Genomic DNA, 19,894 nt, shown 5'->3' on the forward strand with positions numbered 1-19,894 from the left:
TAGCTGAGATTGAATTTGTTCTCACTTGGATTTCCAGAAGGCACTACGCATACACTGTAATACATATCTGTTGAAACAGACTGAATCATGGACTTCTTATGGGGGGAAGTGGTTGCAGCTGCATGACTACATAAAACTCAAATGCAGTTTGTGAGAGCTTGACCATGAATTCCTTTTTTCCTTTCTTCTTTCTGATAGCTTTTGAGAAAACCACCATCCTTCCTCTTTGTCCAACACAACCATTCTATTTCCCAATGTTGTTGCTTTTTCCTCATCAATATTACTAGATCCATTTTTTTCTCTCCATTCCTATAATGAAATCTCCAGTTTATACCCTCATCATATCCCTTTTTTATTATCATCGCAGTACCCTGTCTATTCTTTCAAACCACTGCCGCAACATTCATCTTCCTTGCCCATTGGTTTGATCACAGAATTCCCTTTGATTGCCTCCACTGGATTCTATAGACTATTGTAACAAACTTAAGTTTCTTGTCACTACTTTCAAAACTCTACAAAACTTTATCCCTCTCTATTTATCCTCTCTTGTCAAACTTGTTCTTCCTCTCTGCAAGCCATCCTCTCATCAGCTTCCTACACAGTCAGTCTTTCATGCAGCTCAAAAATGTGAGTTTTTTCCTTTAAACTGACACATAATTCACTCTTATTACAAAGGTGGGTACACAGCTCAAAATGATGTTAGCTGTTAAAACAGCACTGTACTGAGCAACTTTGCTAATTGTTAGAGTATGTCTAGATTGCAGCTAGGAGATGTAATTCCCAGCATGGCTAGATAAGACTTCTGCTAGTTCTCTTCAAATTAGCATGCTAGAAATAGCAGTTGTGGCATGAGGGGGCTCAGGCTTGCCACCTGAATCCAAGCCCAGCTGATTTCCTGAGTCTTGACCTTGGATAGAATCATATAGGAAGCAATGTCCACACTGCTATTTTTAGTGCACTAGCTAGAGGAGACCTAGTAAGGTGAGCGTGTCTGCCTGTATTGGCAATCAGACATCCCAGTTGCAATGTTAACATAACCTAAGAACTGTTATGAAAGTAAATTCAGCATAAACTCTAGATTATACTGGAGACCTTTAAATCCAAAAGTCAGAATTTTAGTATAACTGTTGTGTTCACAGACCTTAGTGGAGTAGTTCGTTTTGCCCACTTGCTCCTTTATCTTGTTGGTGTTATTGTTAAAATGATGAAAACAGTAATAATGATTTGATCTTTGTGTGTTCTTCTAAATTTAATTAAATTTCATCACCACATATAATCATCATCATCTTAAGTAAAACCCCCAGTTCAATTAAAAAATTATGCTTTAGGAGTTCAAGAGGAGCAGCAAAAGCCAGTAAGGATCCTCCTCTTTCAGTGTGTGAGAAGTGTAATTTAAATTTCTCTAGCCAAGTCTTGGCATAAACTGGGGGAGAATTTGGCTCTGCTCAAAGGAATAGCTTTCTGTGAATGTCAAGAATGATCCTAAAGAGCAAAAACAGCGAACACAAGGGGCTACACTGAATCCTCTGATTCAGAAACTAACAACAGTGAGCAAAGATTAATGTTTATCTGAGCTTTCCATTTGTTTCCTTCATTGCAGACACATTAATATGCATGCCATGACTTCATGTTGCTATGTATTCTAGCAATGGAACAGTACAACAATAGGAAAAAATTAGGAAATCCAAGTATTATTTTAAACTGATTTCTCTGGAGACACATTAAAATCAGGACCTATATGCTAAATAATATACTTCAGATCATATTGGGAGTTCCATTAAAACAACACTAAATGGATGCTAGATAAAACATGGATTACGTGAAACTGATTTGAACATTAACAAAAGCTGTGGTAAAGATATCTTAGAACAATCTGGGAGGCTCAACTTACTTATGGGCATTTTGGTAGTGTAAATAAATGAAACGTGTTTAAGATGAGATGCCCAAGCAGTGGGGGAAAGGGCGTATAAGGGTGCATATACACTGCACCTTTATTTTGGAAAAAAGGCCATTATTCCGGAAAAACAATACTAACATTCACACAGCAATTGTGTTATTTTGAAAGAAAATAGAAATAACGGACGCCTTTTCCTAATGTTGGTAAACCTCATTGCATGAGGAATAACTCCTCTCCTGAAAAAGCTTTGTCAGAAGAGGGTGAGTATGGATGCGGAACAGGGAGTTTTGTGGAAAAAAGAGGCCTGTAGGAAATTCTACAGGTGCCCTGCAGGCCACATGGTCCACACTCATTAGGATTCTATAGTTCCTGTTCCCCACAGCCTCCAGCCACAGCACAGCTGACAGTGTGTGACATCTGGCCACCATATTCAATCCCCAGGCCCCCCAAGAGCCCAGGAAGCACACAACGGGTTCCCAGGAGCCTGTTAGGGGCTGCAAGATGTGTGCTGTCCTGATCTGGGGCGAAGATCCTGGCCCTGATTGAGGTGTCAAGCAAGGAGGATAACCTTCAGGATTTCCACTCCAGATGGCACAGTGCCAACATATATGGCCAGATAGCCGATAGCCTGGCCACCAAGGGCCCAGACCCAGACCCAGGAGCGGGTCCGGTGCGAAGTTAAAGAGCTCCGGCAGGCATACGCCAGAGTGAGGGAGCACAGCTCATGCTCTGAAGCAGAACCCCACTCCTGCTCCTATTTTGAAGACCTGCACTGCATCCAGGGGGTCGTTGCAGACCCTTACCCACCCCTGGTGTTGGCTTCGGGACTCTCCAATGCATCGACATCATTTTTGTAGTGGGGGGCCCAGAACTGGACACAATACTCCAGATGTGGCCTCACCAGAGCCGAATAAAGGGGAATAATCACATCTTTGGATCTGCTGGCAATGCTCCTCCTAATGCAACCTAATATGCCATTAGTCTACATGGGCACACATTTGACTCATATCCAGCTTCTCATCCACTGTAATCCCCAGGTCCTTTTCTGCAAAACTACTACTTAGCTGGTTGGTCCCCAGCCTGTAACAATGCTTGGGATTCTTCTGTCCCAAATGAAAGACTGCACTTGTCCTTGTTGAACCTCATCAGATTTCTTGTGGCCCAATCCTCCAATTTGTCTAAGTCACTCTGGACCCTATCTCTGCCCTCGAGTCTATCTACCTCTCCCCCTAGCTTAGTGTCATCTGCAAACTTGCTGAGGTTGCAATCCTCATCTAGGTCATTAATAAAGATATCGAACAAAACCGGTCCTAGAACTGAACCTTGGAGCACTCCACTAGAAACTGACCACCATCCTGACATCGAGCTGTTTATCACTACCCTCTGGGCCCAACCTTCTAGTCAGCTTTCTAGCCATCTTGCTGTCCATTTATCCAGTCCACATTCCCTTAACTTGCTGGCAGGAATATTGTGGGAGACGGTATCAAAAGCCTTGCTAAAGTCAAGGTATATCACATCCACTGACTTTCCCACAGAGCCAGTTACCTCATCATAGAAGCTAATCAGATTGGTTAGGCATAACTTGCCCTTTGTGAATCCATGCTGACTATTCCTAATCACTATCCCCTCTTCCAAGTGCCTCAAAATGGATTCCTTAAGGATCCCTTCCATGATTTTTCCAGGGACGGAGGTAAGACTGACCGGCCTATAGTTCCCTGGATCATCCTTCTTTCCTTTTTTGAAGATGGGCACTACATATGCCCTTTTCCAATCATCCGGGATCTCTCCCGATCTCCATGATTTTTCAAAGATAATGGCCAAAAGCTTCTCAATGACATTTGCCAACTCTCTCAGTACCCTCGGATGAATTAAGTCCGGACCCATGGATTTGTGTACATTTAGCTTTTCTAAATAATTCCTAACCTGTTCTTTACCCACCAAGGACTGTCCATCTTCATCCCATCTTGCGTCACTTAGCGCATTGGTCTGGGAGCTGACCTTGTCCGTGAAGACAGAGGCAAAGAAAGCATTGAGTACTTCAGCTTTTCCCACATCATCTGTTACTAGGTTACCTCCTTCATCCAGTAGGGGCCCCACACCCTCTCTGATCACCTTCTTGCTAACATGCCTGTAGAAACCTTTCTTGTTATCCTTCACATCCTTTGCCAGTCGCAATTCCATTTGCGCTTTCGTCTTCCTGATAACCCGCCAGCATTCTTGAGTTATACACTTATACCAATCCCTGGTCATTTGTTCATGTTTCCACTTTTTGTAAGCTCCCTTTTTGTGCTTAAGTTCACAAGAATTTCCCCTGTAAGCCAATCCGGTCTCCTACCATGTCTGCTTCTCTTGCTACACACTGGAATGGTTTCTTTCTGTGCCTTCAATAAGACTTCTTTAAAATACTGCCAGCTGTCCTGGACTCCTTTCCCCTTCATGTTAGCATCCCAGGGGATTCTGCCTATCAGGTCTCTGAGGGAGTCAAAGTCTACTTTTCTGAAGTTCAAGGTGTTTATTTTACTACTCTCTTTTCTTCCCTTGATCAGGATCTTGAAATCTACCATCTCATGATCACTGCTTCCGAGGTTGTCACCCACCTCAACTTCCCCTGTTAGTTCCTCCCTGTTTGTGAGCAGAAGGTCAAGCTGCACACGGCCCGATAGCATCAGCAGGGTGACAAGTCAGGCGGTGGCAAGAAAATATTAATAGATCCTCAGGAAAACTGAATATACAAAGGGCACAAACTAGAGGGAACTACTGCTTTGCTTGGAAGTGTGTCGACAGAACAAAGATAGGAAATTTCAGAAATTTTTATACTTTTTTCCTTTTCTGGTGTCTTTGCACATACTGCTTCACTTTTCTTATATTTGTGGCTCATCTTGTTGAAAACAAAGTATTTCCTATCGGCATTACCAACTTCTGTTGATCTGAGCTAAAGCAATATTGTACAATTACACTTGTGCTACCTGATACAGGCTACTTATTTTACAATTTTCACTTGAACCTACAAATGCCTAGTATAGCTACTTTCTACTTAAAGTCTACTCTTTTGTCACAATTTGACTATATTGATCCATTTTATTTGTAGCTGATTGTTTCTTGATTTGGGATATTGCTGCATCTTTGATAAAACATTCCAGTAAATCCTGTTGGGAAAATATATAGTTTTTGTTCTGCTATATGGCATTAGTGTCATATCCAACCTTAGACCAGTCTCCCATTCTCCAGACATAGCATGTGGAATAGTCCTCACAATCTTCTACTTCTTTAGGTTTTGTGGACAAAACACACTTCTTTCGGGGATTAGTGCACCTCACAGTCCGATGTCGTACTCCTTTGCCACATTTCACAGAGCACTGTTGGATATAGAAAGATGTAATTTACATTTGTATAAGGTACACAAAAAAATGCTGATATTAACTCTAGTGATCTCTGAAGCCTCTAGTTTCCATTATCTAACTTTCTGGTAAAGAATGTTAGACTAAGCAAAGCTTGCAATGATACCAAGTACTACATGGGTGAATGTAACTGCTGCTATTTCACATAAGAAATAAATACCCTTTATCTCTGGAATATAATTGTTTCCTTCCTTCCTCTATCCAACTGGTACCAAAAAAGGAATACCAGAAGACTGATATTTATATTTATATGAGCATTTATTTATATGAACATCTGATTCTTTCAAGGCAGAAGATGTTCAGAGTGTAGTGAATGACATGGGAGTGTCTATCTTGAATTATCAATTAATATTTTGGGATCACCAATGACCATATATTGGACTAACATAAACTCAAAGAATTCCTAACTTTCAGTCACTAATTATTTTGGTGTTGGAACAGTTAAACTGTGAATCATCATCTTTTTTTTTTTTTTTGTAACAGAGAAAAATGTGCTTTTTCTTGCTTTTCTCTACTTCAAAATTGTGCCTGCTATGTAGACAGCACCAAAAGCCGAAATAAGCTATTTTGACTTAAGCTACAAAATTCACATAGCTCAAGTTGCATAGCTCATTCGGCTTTAGCCCTGCTGGGTAGACACGCCCTTAGATATACATAAAACAAAACAAGCAGCTAAATAGGAAACAACATGAAATAAAACAGCTCCGCAGTAATTCTAAATACTTTTCACAAGTGTAAGACAATACTCCTTGTGTGGTGCTGGCAGCCGTGGGGAACTCACTGCAGCTGCCAGGAGCCATGGGGAACTCACTATGGCTCCTGATAGCTACAGGGAGCTCACCACATCTTCTGGGAGCTGACCGGAACACTGAGCTCCTGACAGTTGTGGTGAGTTACCCGCAGCTCCGGTCAGCCTCAGGGAACTCACTCCGGCGGAGAAGGAGCCATGGTGAGTTCCCTGTGGCTCCTGCCATCTTCCTAGTTTGGGAGGACAGGAGACAGGTGTGCAGAACCACGAAAAGTGATTCCATGAATCACAAGGGTCTCCTGTATATGCAGATTTAGTTTGGTTCAGTGGCTCTCAGCACCCCACTATAAAAAAATCTTCTAGCGTCCTTGCCACCCACGCACCAGATCACTAGCTCTCACACCTTCACCTCTTTTACCACCTCATTTGCCAGATCTCCTTCTTGTTCTTACTTCTCTGAAAACAGGCATATCTGCCACCTCCTTGCAAACACAGGATGGCTACCACCTCACTTCCCCAGCCTCAGATTTCCCTCTTGTGGGCCTGTGGAGCTGTTCCAGAGGTGGAGGCTAAGGTTTACAACTAGGCCTGTGTCTATACTCAGGCTACATCTATACTGCAGGCTTTTTGCGCAAGAACAAGTGTTCTTGCGCAAAAACTTGCAGAGTGTCTACACTGCTCGCACGTTCTTGCGCAAGTAATTTACAGTACAGTGTTGGAAAACAGGGCTTCTTCCAGAAGAGTTAGTCCTCTCTCCACGAGGAATAAGCCCTCTTGAGCAAGAGCTGCTCCACAAGAAGGCAGTGTAGACAGGCAACATGAATTTCTTGCACAAGAAAGCCCAATGGCTAAAATGGCCATCAGAGCTTTCTTGCACATGAGAGCGTCCACACTGCCATGGATGCTCTTGCACAAAAACACATATCTTGTGCAAAAGCACATGGCAGTGTGGACACGCTCTTGTGGAATACCTTTTGCACAAGAACTCTTGCGCAAAACAGTTCTTGAACAAGAAGCCTGCAGTATAGGTGTAGCCTCAGAGTCTGGAGCTACTATCAGTTTGCACCACAGGCCGAATGGAAACAACTTCTGAACACGTGAAGCACTCAGCATTGCCCTACACTTTAAATGGAGGGGCTAAATCTTGGTGCGTAAAACACATTTTACCTGTAAAAGTTATAGATAACATTTTCTAGAGATTTTGTTGGAAACCATATAATAGGTATGGGAAGCTCTAAGTGTTAAGAAAGAAACAACAGTAAATAGCAACTAATGCATACACTGCACCTCAGACCATACTCCAGCTTCCCACACAGTCATACAGTCCTGGCCTTCACAGCGCTGGGCAGAAGCAGGTTTTGGCCCAAGGCAATCTCTTTCCCTAGCTCTTATCAAGGTTCCATTTCTGAGCTGCTGCGTACAAGCCACTTGTCTATTCTGGGTTCCTTTTCCACATGTCCTTGAACAAGGAGTCCATTCGGTCATCATCCATCTACAAAAAAACATAAGTAATGGAATAATAGATATCAAGGATGGAAAAGACTGATTAGGTCATCTTGTCCTTTTCCCTGTCAACAGGATTGTTCCCTAAAGTATATTTTGTGTGCTCTGTCTATTTTAAATAACTCTTGATATGACTATCACATTTAGATGGTGATAAATTCAACTCAACTCAGTGAACTTTTAAAAATGTATTCTTACATTTTGGTTAAAATTTTCTTTCCAATCCCACCAATTATATCTAATTATTCAGAGTCCTTTATATAACAAAAGCTTTTCCCCTCTCCTTCCCTTATCATTCTAATAAAAATATAATTGAATGTAATGGATGAAAAGCAGGAAGTTTACTTACCAGTAACTGTTGTTCTCTGAATATTTCCCCTTGCAGATCCACACTATAGAAACCATATTCCCTGCCACACAAACCATGGAACCCTTTGAAAACAGTGAACTGTTAGAGGTGTATGTGTGTGCACAATTGTGCCTCAGACTCACTATTTTGGTGCTGAGGGTATACAAGTCCCTTCCCTTATGTGTCCATCTCTAATGCCAGATACACAGTTTAAATTTCTGAACGGGAGCAAGAAAGGTTCAATGTGGATCTGAAGAGATAACATATTTGGAGAGCAATAGTTGCTAGTAAGTAACTTTTCCAGAATGTTCCAGTGCTCAGGATGATTTCTGTGCCTCCCTCAAAAGTCAAAGCTTGCCAGAGAGTTTTGCCCTTTGAAGCAAATTGCAGGTGGATCCCAGGTGTCTGAAACTGACAGTATTTAGAAAATCAAAGCTTAGAGAGGATATTCCAAAACAACAAGTAAGTCCTGTAGCACCTTCGAGACTAACAACAAATATATATATAGTAACTTGTGCTTTCATGGGCAAAACCCACTTCCTCAATAGACATTCCAGCTTTCTGTTATGCTAACTGTGAGCAAACATCACATTTAAAGATTTTAATTTGTTTTCCTTTATAATTAGTTCCAAAGGCTCGATGTCCCTATTACAAGCTTGTTTTGAGAGACATATAAATAGGCATTTTTAAAAATTTGGCAGGTGTCAATAAAAAATAACTAGTAATGCCAGGTAATGTTTAGAGAATTTCCTAAACACATGGGAATGAAATTCCACCATCAGTGAAAGAATGTTTGTTTTTTAATTTTTTAAATACAAAATGTTTGGCCACTTTGAATTCAGGTCTATGAGATTCTAGATTGTGCCAGATGGCACCACCTTCTAGATTGTGCCAGATGGCACCACCAGCTTCCCTAGGACTGGCAATGGCATTAGCTAAAGGTAGGATGGTGGGAAGAGTCCAAGTGGCTTAATGGCTAGTGCTATGTCTACACTACGGGGTTCTTCTGGGATACCAGAGGTATCCCAGAAAAGCCCCACTGCATCCAGGGAATGTGTCTGTTCTTCCGGGTTTGTTTGTTTGTTTGTTTGTTTGTGCGGAAGAGCAGATGTACTCTTTTGGAAGCCCTGTCTGCCTCCTCCCACGAGGAAGAAGGGCTCTTCTGAAAGAGGAGGTATTTCCAGAATTTGGCTCAGTGTAGACATGCCGAATTTGGGAAAAGCTTCTTCCAAAAAAACTATCAGAGCATGATTTGCGTACCTTTTTCCAATACATCACTGTAGTGTAGACATAGCCTAAGGCATCAACCTCTGGAGCCTGGGATTATGGGCTGGAGTCCTACCTGTGCCTTTGCTTTCCCCTTCCCACCCTGGGCAGCAATCTCTAGCTTCCCCAGGGTTGGAGACGGCATCACCTGAAGGTAGGGATGTGAGTCACCAGTGTCCCCATGACTGGAGCTGGTATCAGCTGAAGGTAGGTATTGTGGTTACAGCTTTATATTCTATTTAAATTTTGTGACACCTCTGCTGCTTGTAAAAACAGTACAACACGTACAAATAATTATAATTGATAGGATATCTGAAAATTAGCAGATTTCTCCCATTACTATCCCTCCGCCACTACTGGGCCATTTTTTAAAACACGTTTTAAACCTGAAATAAAAACAATCCCTCTATAAAGGTGAAATTCTCCAGCCTATGTCATGCAGGAGATGATCATACTGGTCCCTTCTGATGTTACATGTATATTTTTTTACTTCATTGTTCTAAGAAAACTGATGGGCTTTTTTTTTTTTTTTTTTTTTTTTTTTTACAATTTGTATGCAAGTTTCTTTAAAATATTTTACTAGTAACTTAATTTATTTTCCTCTGTCCTTTGTCTAATTTAAAAACACCATTCCCCTTATGTCCATATAATTTTGACCCTGGTCTTGCCAATTTGATACATACAAAATGCCGATTGATGTTAATAGGAATTTTGCCTCTGTAAGGACTATGCCACTCCTCAGTATTAATTACCCACAATCATGTAAGTCTGGTAACACCACTGATTGAATCTGATGATTATAAAATACCACCTGATACCTTTCCATCTGAATTTCCCTTCTCTGTTGAAACATAGCAACCACTCCTATCTGCACGCTTGCTGTAAGTCCAGAGTACTTAACAGTACTGCATCAAGAACTCAGAAAAAGAATGGTACTCTCTGAAGTTTAACAAAAGCAGTTTTTCAGACAGAATGCTTACTGTAGTCACTTGGTGTGGTGGCTGTAGAACTACACATTTCCCATAGAAAATCCCCACCATGCACAAGAAATGAGCCACCTATTACACTCAGAGTGGCCACCTACATCTGCTATGTGTCCAGCCAGCTCTGCTGACTGGTGAAAAGGTAAGGGCATGACTCTACCTCCTCCACAACAACTTAGCCAACTGGAGCATTTATAGACAGTAGAACCTGTGCTCAGAATGCAGGAGCTAAAGTTGTGGTCAACTGGGGTTCAAATTTAGGAAAAATGGCTAATTGTGCCTTTTCTACCTCTTACACACAGAGTATTAATCAACAGACATGGATCATGTTCATGCTTCAAGGGAATTAGGAAATCAATAAAAGAAAAATAGAAAAAAATGAAGTATTTACTTCCTAGTTTAACAAATGTTTAGCATGAGCTAGTAAGGACTATGATGCCAATTAAACAAAACTATTAAGCGCATGCTCAACTTTAACCATATGCTTAAATGCATTCCCAGATTTCCACCACTTAACATTAATTCAAATTTAGTTTAATTGAATCACTATCACCTTGTCTGGCACGGTTGTTCATTGCACTTTCGGACCTGTGGCTCAGGCTTTGTTAAATATTTGCATTTCTTATTGTCCACAATACTGATATTCTTATTCATAATCTTTGTGCAAGATACTGTTGTCTTTCTTTCTCCTAATAAAACATAAAGCAAAGATACATGGAAAAATGGGAAATATCCAATTTTGTTAAAAAAAAGCTATGTCGAGTCACAGGTAACTCTGATAAAACTAACATCTTTATGTGTCATGTGGGTGAAAGAAGTGAAATAAAATATAGTAAGCTATTCTCAGTTAGTTTTCTATAAATATGTACATTATACAAGTTTTAGTTTCACATGTGAAAATGTACAGACCATTGACTAGAAAAGTAAATATTTTATGAAAAAAAACCCATAAACTGAATTCATCCCACGGCTTTGAAAAATGTAGCATGCCAGTTCTACATTTTAGAATGCCAATTATGGAAACCAACAATATCAGAAATAATTAAAGGTGGAGGAATCTGGTTGGCTATGAAGGAAGTAGTGATTAATTTCACAGAAAAAAATGTTAACTATAGAGACATTTGCATAAATCAAATGTATTTTATATGCACCTACACACCAATGCATTCTTTTCCACCCAGACATGTACCTGTACCTCTACCACAGCTACTGTATTCCACAATCTTATCTTTGAACCTATGTGAGGCCAATCTTCCCAACCACTTTACAGCCTTCCCAACACACTAAACAAGCACACCAGACATTCACAACTAATGGTATAGGGAGCAAGTAAATTTACTGATTTTAACGCAGGTGGGGACTGTTGCGATAGTCCAGCATGATCTCCTGCATAACATACACACAACAGAATTTCACCTACTGATTCCTGGAATGAGCCCAATAGCTTGCCATGAAAGAAGAACATATATTTTGCAAAGCTATCTAGACCTCAATTGAAGACACTAGATAATGGAGAATTTACTGCATCCCTTGTTAATCTTTTCCAATGGTGAGGTACAGCTAATTTGAAGCTGATTTAAATTAGCACTTTTATAATCTGGTAAAAGGGTTCCAGCAGGAGGAAGGCAGAGGTAAGGCTGTGGTGTATAGCAGTGACAAAGAATGTGCCTCTAGAAGCAGGAATAAAGGGTGTGCATAAATATTTTTGTTATACATAATTTGTGTGTAGCCACCTTAAGTGATTTACATTTTTCTGTGTGTCCATGTATGTGTATATACATGCATATACACTTGTGTGTACATAAATAAATCAAATTTGAATGTGATTATCTTAATTATTTTACAGTTTTTTAAAATGTATGTGTGTCCAAATATGTGGGTATGCACATGTACACACGCACAAAATATATATATATATATTTTGCAAAATAGATTGTTACACACACTACATATCTAAATATATATGCACAAGAATTTATTGAATGTTGCTTGGGTCTTTAATGCAAAGAAGTTTTGTTTTCCTTCATTTGAATCATTGCTCAGGGGTGGGGCTGGGATGAAGAGTTCAGTGTGTAGGCTGCCTTGAGGGAAGAGGATAACCTCAGACCTCCCCCACTACAGCAGTTGGGGCCAGGTGAGAAGTGCCTGCCTATGACCAGGGGAGGGGTGCATGTTCCCCAGCTGGGGTACAGAAAGACACACACACACACACAGACAAACTCTCTGAAATATACAGTAGATAGCTGTCCCTTACTCCACCTCTGCCTCTGCTGACTCAATGGGGTTATAGCTCTCCTGGTCCCCATCTCTGGCCCCTTGTTGCCTCTCTGTGGGCAGTGTGCAGTACAACTGTCCCTCCTGCCAGACTCCTCCATTTCCATTTTATAAGAAACAACCAAATTCCAGGTATATCCCATTATTCTGGCACAACCAAGCCCTAACCGTGCTTTCATTTATGGTAAGAGGAAGCTGCATACCAAATTTGATGGTCCTAGCACTTACCGTTTAGGAGAATTTCTTGAACAAATGGCTCACAGATGGATGGATGGACAGACAGACAGAAAGACACACATTTCTAAAGTATACAGTAAGATAAAACCACACATGTTCTTTGATATTTGTTTTCTATTATACATTTTATACAGTATTTAAATAAATACGATAATAAACTGTTTATTTCTGTTAATTAAAATTTTGACAACAGCTTAAACTCAAATCTTTCCACATCACGTAGTGTGTAACATTTTAAATTATGTCATTTCTATATATGACAACAGACAATCAATAGCACAGTTGCAATGAATGTTTCTTTTGTCAAAAATAAATAATCAGGAGACTGTAATTTACATCATTTGCATTAAAATATCATAAAAAGAAGAATTTTAGGTTACCTAAACTAATTTAAATACTGTCACAAGCTTCTTCCAATTACAACATAAAAAGATGATAAACAGACATTATAATGAAACACTTTGCTAAATGTTTATCCGAGTTGTCATGTAGAATGAATGACAAGGATTAATGTTACATTTGAGCTTTTCTTCGAAAATGAGAAACATTAGAATTGGTACACTTATGAGAGTGCATGATAAATGGAAATACTGGAATAATAATAAAAGTACAGCAGGAAGTCATTACAAGTGTTAATATTCTAAAATGAATCTGAGGAGTGGCACTAATTAGAAATGGAGATGCTGCTTTAGCAAGTACAGAATGCTTACAGAGGAGAATTTTCTTACCAAACCACAAACATACATATCCATGGAAACCGGTCTGTAGAGAATTAAGGATTGTTCACAAAGTCAAAGTAGTTGGGACAGTGAGTTCTTTAGACTAGTATGATGAATAAATGGTATGTTTCCAGATTCTACTATTTGAGTCAATATGAGAAGCACAGTAATTATCAAGATTAGGATTAGACAGATGTGACCATGTCAGGAAAGTAGTGGAAACTTGTAAGCATCAAATAAAGGAGTGGGTGGGCAGGGGATATTCATAACAGGAGTCTATGGATATATCAAGAAGATAAATATGAAGGTTGAAGATTAATTCCTTTTGTTGGTACATGGCGGCATAATTAGGAGTTACAAAATTAAATGTTTAAAAGGAAATTTGGATTGTATATTAAAATAACCATCTGACAATATTTCTGTTGGTGACAGAGAGAAGCTGTAAAGCCATATGGAACTCTTCTACAGATCTGGGGAAATTATCCCAGCATAACAGTAAAATGCAAGGTGGAAAAGATTGTTTAACATAATAAGTTAGCGCACATTATAAGAGATCTCTGAAGGTAGAGTGGCCCAATAACATCTCTGCAGTCACAGGACAAAAAAGGGCATTAAAGCGTTACGAATTTTGTAATCTACTATATATTTGAAAGCGTTTGTCTGTCTGTTCATCCGTCTGTCTGTTCAAGAACTCCTTCTAAGCAGTCAGATCTAGACTATCAAATTCGATATAGAGCTTCCTCTTATCATAATTTAAAGCAAGATAAGGGTTTGGTTGTGCCGGAAAATAGGATGAGCCTGGAATAGGATTGCTTCTCATAAAACTATCTGGAAAAGAGACAAACACCAGGAAGGTGAAAGGAGCTGGCTGGGGGCTCAAACTCCTTCTCCCCCCAAGACTGCCCCAACCCTAAGTCTCCCACTCTCAGTTGCACTTTAGGGAGAATGGGGGTGCTGAAGCTCCCGCTTACCAATTTGTACTTGAACATTGTTGGCTGTTTCCCCTTTGTCAGGAAGTGAAGGAAAAGTGCATTTGCTACATTCCTCAATCTGTCTGGAGAAGGCAGGTCGGAAAACAAACCTGGACCTGCCCCAGCTAGGGGGTCGTGCACCCCTCCTCTGGCTTTGTCTACTGGAGCAGCACTTGGCCCCAACCTGCTTCAGTGAAAGTGGACTGGGGTAGTTCTCTCTCCCCGGAGGAGCCTGCATACTGAACCTCTCATCTGCAGCCCCAATCCAGAGCAATGATTTCAATGAAGAAAAATAAATATTTCTGGGTATGTCTACACTACCCTCCTATTTCGAAATAGGAGGGTAATGTAGGCATACCGCAATTGCAAATGAAGCCCGGGATTTGAATTTCCCGGGCTTCATCTGCATAAGCCAGGCGCCGCCATTTTTAAATCCCGGCTGGTTCGAACCCCGTGCCGCGCGGCTACACGCGGCACGAACTAGGTAGTTCGAACTAGGCTTCCTAGTTCGAAGTACCGTTACTCCTCATTCCATGAGGAGTAGCAGTAGTTCGAACCAGGAAGCCTAGTTCGAACTACCTAGTTCATGCCGCGTGTAGCCGCGCGGCACGGGGTTCAAACCAGCTGGGATTTAAAAATGGCGGCGCCCGGCTTATGCAAATGAAGCCCGGGAAATTCAAATCCCGGGCTTCATTTGCAATTGCGGTATGCCTACATTACCCTCCTATTTCGAAATTGGAGGGTAGTGTAGACATACCCTCTGAGATAAGGGAAAACACTGGGTAAATCTACTAATTCATAAATCCAATGTCTCTGTTCAGTCCAATATTTTTAGTGTCTAGCACAGTTGTGAATTTAAGCTCCCAGGATCATCTTTTGAAAGTGCAGGTTTCCTTTGAGGATGAGAACTGATAAGTCAGATACAGAGTGAAAAGTGTGCAGAGAGCTATCCAAGTGAAATGAATTGTCAAGGAGATATACCATGTGGTATACATACTTTGGTAATGGATGCCTTAGTAGCTAAGGGTATGTCTACACTGCCACCCTAGTTCGAACTAGGGGGCTAATGTAGTCATTCGAAGTTGCAAATGAAGCCCGGGATTTAAATATCCCGGGCTTCATTTGCATCTCACCAGGCGCCGCCATTTTTAAATGTCCGCTAGTGCGGACTCCGTGCTGCGCGGCTACACGCGACATGGACTAGGTAGTTCGGACTAGGCTTCCTAGTCCGAACTACTGTTACTCCTCGTGAAACGGGGAAGCCTAGTCCGAACTACCTAGTCCATGTCGCGTGTAGCCGCGCAGCACGGAGTCCGCACTAGCAGACATTTAAAAATGGCGGTGCCCGGCTTTATGCAAATGAAGCCCGGGAAATTCAAATCCCAGGCTTCATTTGCAACTCTGGTTGCCTACATTACCACCCTAGTTCGAACTAGGGTGGTAGTGTAGACATTCCCGTATAGAGTCACAGTCAATGTAGTGTGGATACCACCTGTTACTGACTTTCAGGAGCCATCCTGGAATGTGCAACATTGACACTACAATTGATACAGGTGTTCTTTGTGAGGATGTGCACCATGGACGCAAGGAGGCAAGTATGCAGACATACAAGTGATTTAACAGCTGTGGTGGATGTATGCTGATGTAAAATAGATTAACATAATTTTGTAGTGTAGTTATGGCCTTACGGTATAATTTTTAAAAGTGCTCAAGGCAGAAGTGTCTTACATTTTTAGGAGACTAAGTCTACTAAAAGTCAATGGAACTTAGGCTCCTTCGGTTTAAATTCACAAGAGAATTTAGGTGCCTAAACCCAAAACTTAGGCACCTAATTCTGGATTTAAAAACCAACGTCCCAATTTTAGGCTCCACTATGATTATCACAACTGCATCTGAACCCTATAGGCACATGTGACAGGGAGTCACTGCCCCGCACTCGGGACCCCCCAGCCTCTGGGCTGCTCGCGACATGGGCAGCCGAATACCAGCGCTGTGCCAACTGCTTGCTCGCTGCCGAGAAGGCTCACTGCAGCCAAACGCCTTCTGGCACAACAGCAAGAGAGAGGGAGGAGGAGGTACCTAGACGGTGTGCGCTGATGTCAGGGACAGACACACGCCGGGAGATGGGGGTAGGGACACATCGCAGAAGGACTGACATCAGAGGAGGCAACAAGGGGCGGCGGGAGATTTAAAGCAGGGAGGACAAGCACCAGGAGGGGAGAGGTAAGAGGAACCAAGAGGGAGAAAGGAGCTGGACTACTGAACTGGGAGGAGGGAAGGGACGAGAGCTGTGGAGAGTCTAGACAGGGAGAGGGGAAAGAAACCCTGCCCAACTCCCCCCCGCAGCAGTAATTACGCTCCGGTGTTGGGGAAACCAGAGACGCCACACCGGTGAACCCACAGGGTGGGGAAAGGAAGCAGCCCAGGGTAGGGCAACGGATAGAAGCCTGAGGGCTGACGTGTTGCGGTGAGAAGCCCCGTCATCCAGACAGGACTACAACTAGGTCCCTGTCCTTAGGGCCCTAGGCTGGGGCCCATGAGTGAGGGCGAGCCAGGGCCCCCATTTCCCCACTGTAACCAGAGAAAATAACTGGATGGCCGGTCTCTGAACTGTTGTTTCCGGCAGCGGAGAGAGAACTGAGTGCTGCTAACTGAGCCAAAGACTGGTAAAAAGACTCAAGGGACACTGGTCTGGGGTGAGGTGGAGGGACGTGAGTGGCTAGACAAAAAGGGGATTAATAAATTGGCCAGGACCCACCTGGCCACAGCACACAAACTCATTCTGTGCCTAAGTTTCTGAAGTAAAAAGTTTCCTTGGAGCTTGTGTTCTGTTTAACCTCCAGCATGATATACAAAGCAGGGAAGATAGGCATTTTCCCATCTAACTTGCATGCAAAACCCAATAAGGTAGGTGTACTTTCCAGCATGGTACTATTGTTCAACTTCTGAGGAGTGAGCAATTTTTACAGATTTTCAATTTTCTTCCATATTTGTAATTGGTTTTAACTCACATTTTTATGACCATTGGAAATGTACATCTCTCAGTTTATTAACATTGTGTCAGAGTTTTCCTATCTGCTGATACTACTTTTTGTTTCATGCTTTGACATTTGCAGGACTGATGCCAACTCTTGCCTAAGCTGCAGGCATTAGTTAAGACTCATAAACTCATAGCTGACCAGAACAAGCTACCTATATCTTAGTTTTACTCAAACAGATATTAGTCTTATAAGACTCTATAAAATGCTAGTATTAATCTCACCTATATATCTCTCACAATATAAGGTCATAAATAAGTGTTCACTTTGTAACTGTAAACCACCTCAGGCAGGAGAGAAACATTACAAAGTGTGAAATACTAGTTAGCGGCAGGAGGTGTTATCTCCTGCTCAACAAAACAAGGTCCATAAAAACCACACAAATCATTGTGGAACATCAGAGATGTCCTCCCCTTCTGCCCCCATCCCTTGTTTTCTCCCAAAGACCCATGAATAGGAAACATTGATGTAAACTTGTCCCATCATCTTGAACTCAAAGGAATAAAAATCCCTGACAAGAAGAAACTGCATATTTTATTGCTGTTTGGAATCTGTAGGGAAAAAGACTCTAAACTGAAGCCAGAGATCCCCAGGATTTGCCTGAAAGACACTTTGAATAGACATCTCAACATTTCTGTCACTCTTAGGATTTAGATCAAGGGAGGGGAACCTAATGCCTGGCTTGCCAGGATCTTGCCCTCACGGCTTGGTGCTCCTTCCCAGCACTGGGGAGCCTACACACTGGCACTCCAGCCCCCTTCTCCCCACCCTTGCTGCCCTCTGCAGAGCTGGAGTTCACAAAATCTACTAGCCTGGGCCTCCAAGAAAAATGTGGGGAGTATCTTTCGCCTTCTCAGCTGGGGGCCTCATTAGTGAGGGTTTGGGTTTTTTCCCCCTCATTTGTGTGTGGTCCCCAATTGATTTTTCTGTGGGTCAGTGGCTCCCAACCCAAAAAAGGTTCCCCACCCCAGTTTAGATGGTAACGCATTTGTGTGTGTGTATGTTTATTTGCTTTAATGTGTAAATAACTCTCATTCCTTTTTCTTAGTTAATAAACCTTTCAGTAGTTTATTACAGGATTGGCTACAGGCATTGTCTTTGATATAGGATCTAGGGTACCAAATGATCTTGGGTAAGCGACTGGTAGGGTGACCAGACATCCTAATTTTATAGGGACAATCCTGATAGTCACAGCTTTGTTTTATATAGACACCTATTCTCCCCCACCTTCCATACTAATTTTTCATACTTACTATCTGGTCACCTTAGTGATTGGTCTCTTGGGACTGGAAGCAAACTGATGTGGTGTCATTTTTGGTGTACGTGATTAATACCACTAAGTCCAGTTTTTCTGAATGACAAGATAGACTGGAAAGTCGAAGAGAGTTGTCCATGACTCCATGGTAAAACAATTAAAGTGATCTAAGAGCAGGCCCGCCAACAGGGGGGAGCAAAGAAGCAATTGCCTTTGGGCCCAGCGATACAAAAGGGCTTGGAGCTCCCAGCCACTGGCGTCACTGCTGGGGCAGTAATGGTGGACACAGTCTAGGGCCAGAGCACTGCGTGGCACACACTGGGCAGCACTATGGACTGGCTGGGGGAGGCACAACACTCTCTGTGTGGCACTGAGGACTGCCTAGCCCCAGCCCTGCCCCTTCTGAGGCCCCGTCCCTTCTGGGATTGTGGAGCAGAGTGCCTCCTCTTTACCCAGGGCCTGCTGAGGCTGTTAGCTCAGTTGTCTAAGAGTTCACATTTCTTACAGGCTTCATCATCATCAACAACAACCCTGGGCTCAATGCACATTGGTGTCTGATGCCTCCCTCACTATTTCCTTCCATCCTTCCCTATCCAGTGCGGAGGGGCTTAGTTTCTGCAGACTAGCTCCGCACCAATCTACTATATCACCTACCCATTCTCTGTGGGGTCTGCCTATCCTATTTGGACCATCCATTATGCCGAATACCAAAGTCTTAACTTTTCGCTCATTGTTCATTCTGCAGAGATGCCTGAGTAGCTGTAAATTCCATTGTAAACCTTCTGCAGTAGGTTCTCTTTCGGCTGTATCTTCCTATATAATTCCTTGTTGGTGACCTTCTGCATCCATCCTATTCTCAGGATCTCTCTATAACAACTCCTCTTGAATGCCAATATCCTTCTCTTCGATTCTATCATTATCACCCATGTTCCACATCCATACAACATGCTGCTAAATACACACATTTTCAAGATGCTCAGCTTCGTTCCTAAGCTAATCGCAAGATCTTATCCATTGCCTTCAAACTCACTCTTGCTTTCACTATTCTAGTTGCTATATTCCTTCTTACAGTCTAGATCATATGTCATGTTGCTCCTCAAATACGTGAACTTCTCTTCATTCTCTATTTTGATCCCATCTACACTGATCTTCCTTGGAGAAATCTAACTATAGAACATACCACCAGTTTGCGTGGTCTGACCTATTGTTGACTGTCTGCCCTGAAGTACACACTAATGGCTGTGAGCCACTTTTGA

At 42.0% G+C, this 19,894-nt stretch overlaps 1 protein-coding gene across 1 annotated transcript in view; it reads right to left on the reverse strand.

Moving 5' to 3' along the window:
- Nucleotides 1-19,894, reverse strand: part of ADAMTS19 (ADAM metallopeptidase with thrombospondin type 1 motif 19) — a 221,669-nt gene that overhangs the window by 19,483 nt on the left and 182,292 nt on the right. The window contains exons 19-21 of the mRNA XM_014577964.2: nt 10,698-10,833; nt 7,331-7,535; nt 5,101-5,253 (exon numbers count right to left, since the gene is read on the reverse strand). Of these exons, the coding sequence (XP_014433450.2) occupies nt 5,101-5,253; nt 7,331-7,535; nt 10,698-10,833 (494 nt within the window). The remainder of the gene's footprint in view (nt 1-5,100; nt 5,254-7,330; nt 7,536-10,697; nt 10,834-19,894) is intronic.

Source organism: Pelodiscus sinensis, chromosome 6 (assembly GCF_049634645.1).
Source record: "Pelodiscus sinensis isolate JC-2024 chromosome 6, ASM4963464v1, whole genome shotgun sequence".
Taxonomy (NCBI): domain Eukaryota; kingdom Metazoa; phylum Chordata; order Testudines; family Trionychidae; genus Pelodiscus; species Pelodiscus sinensis.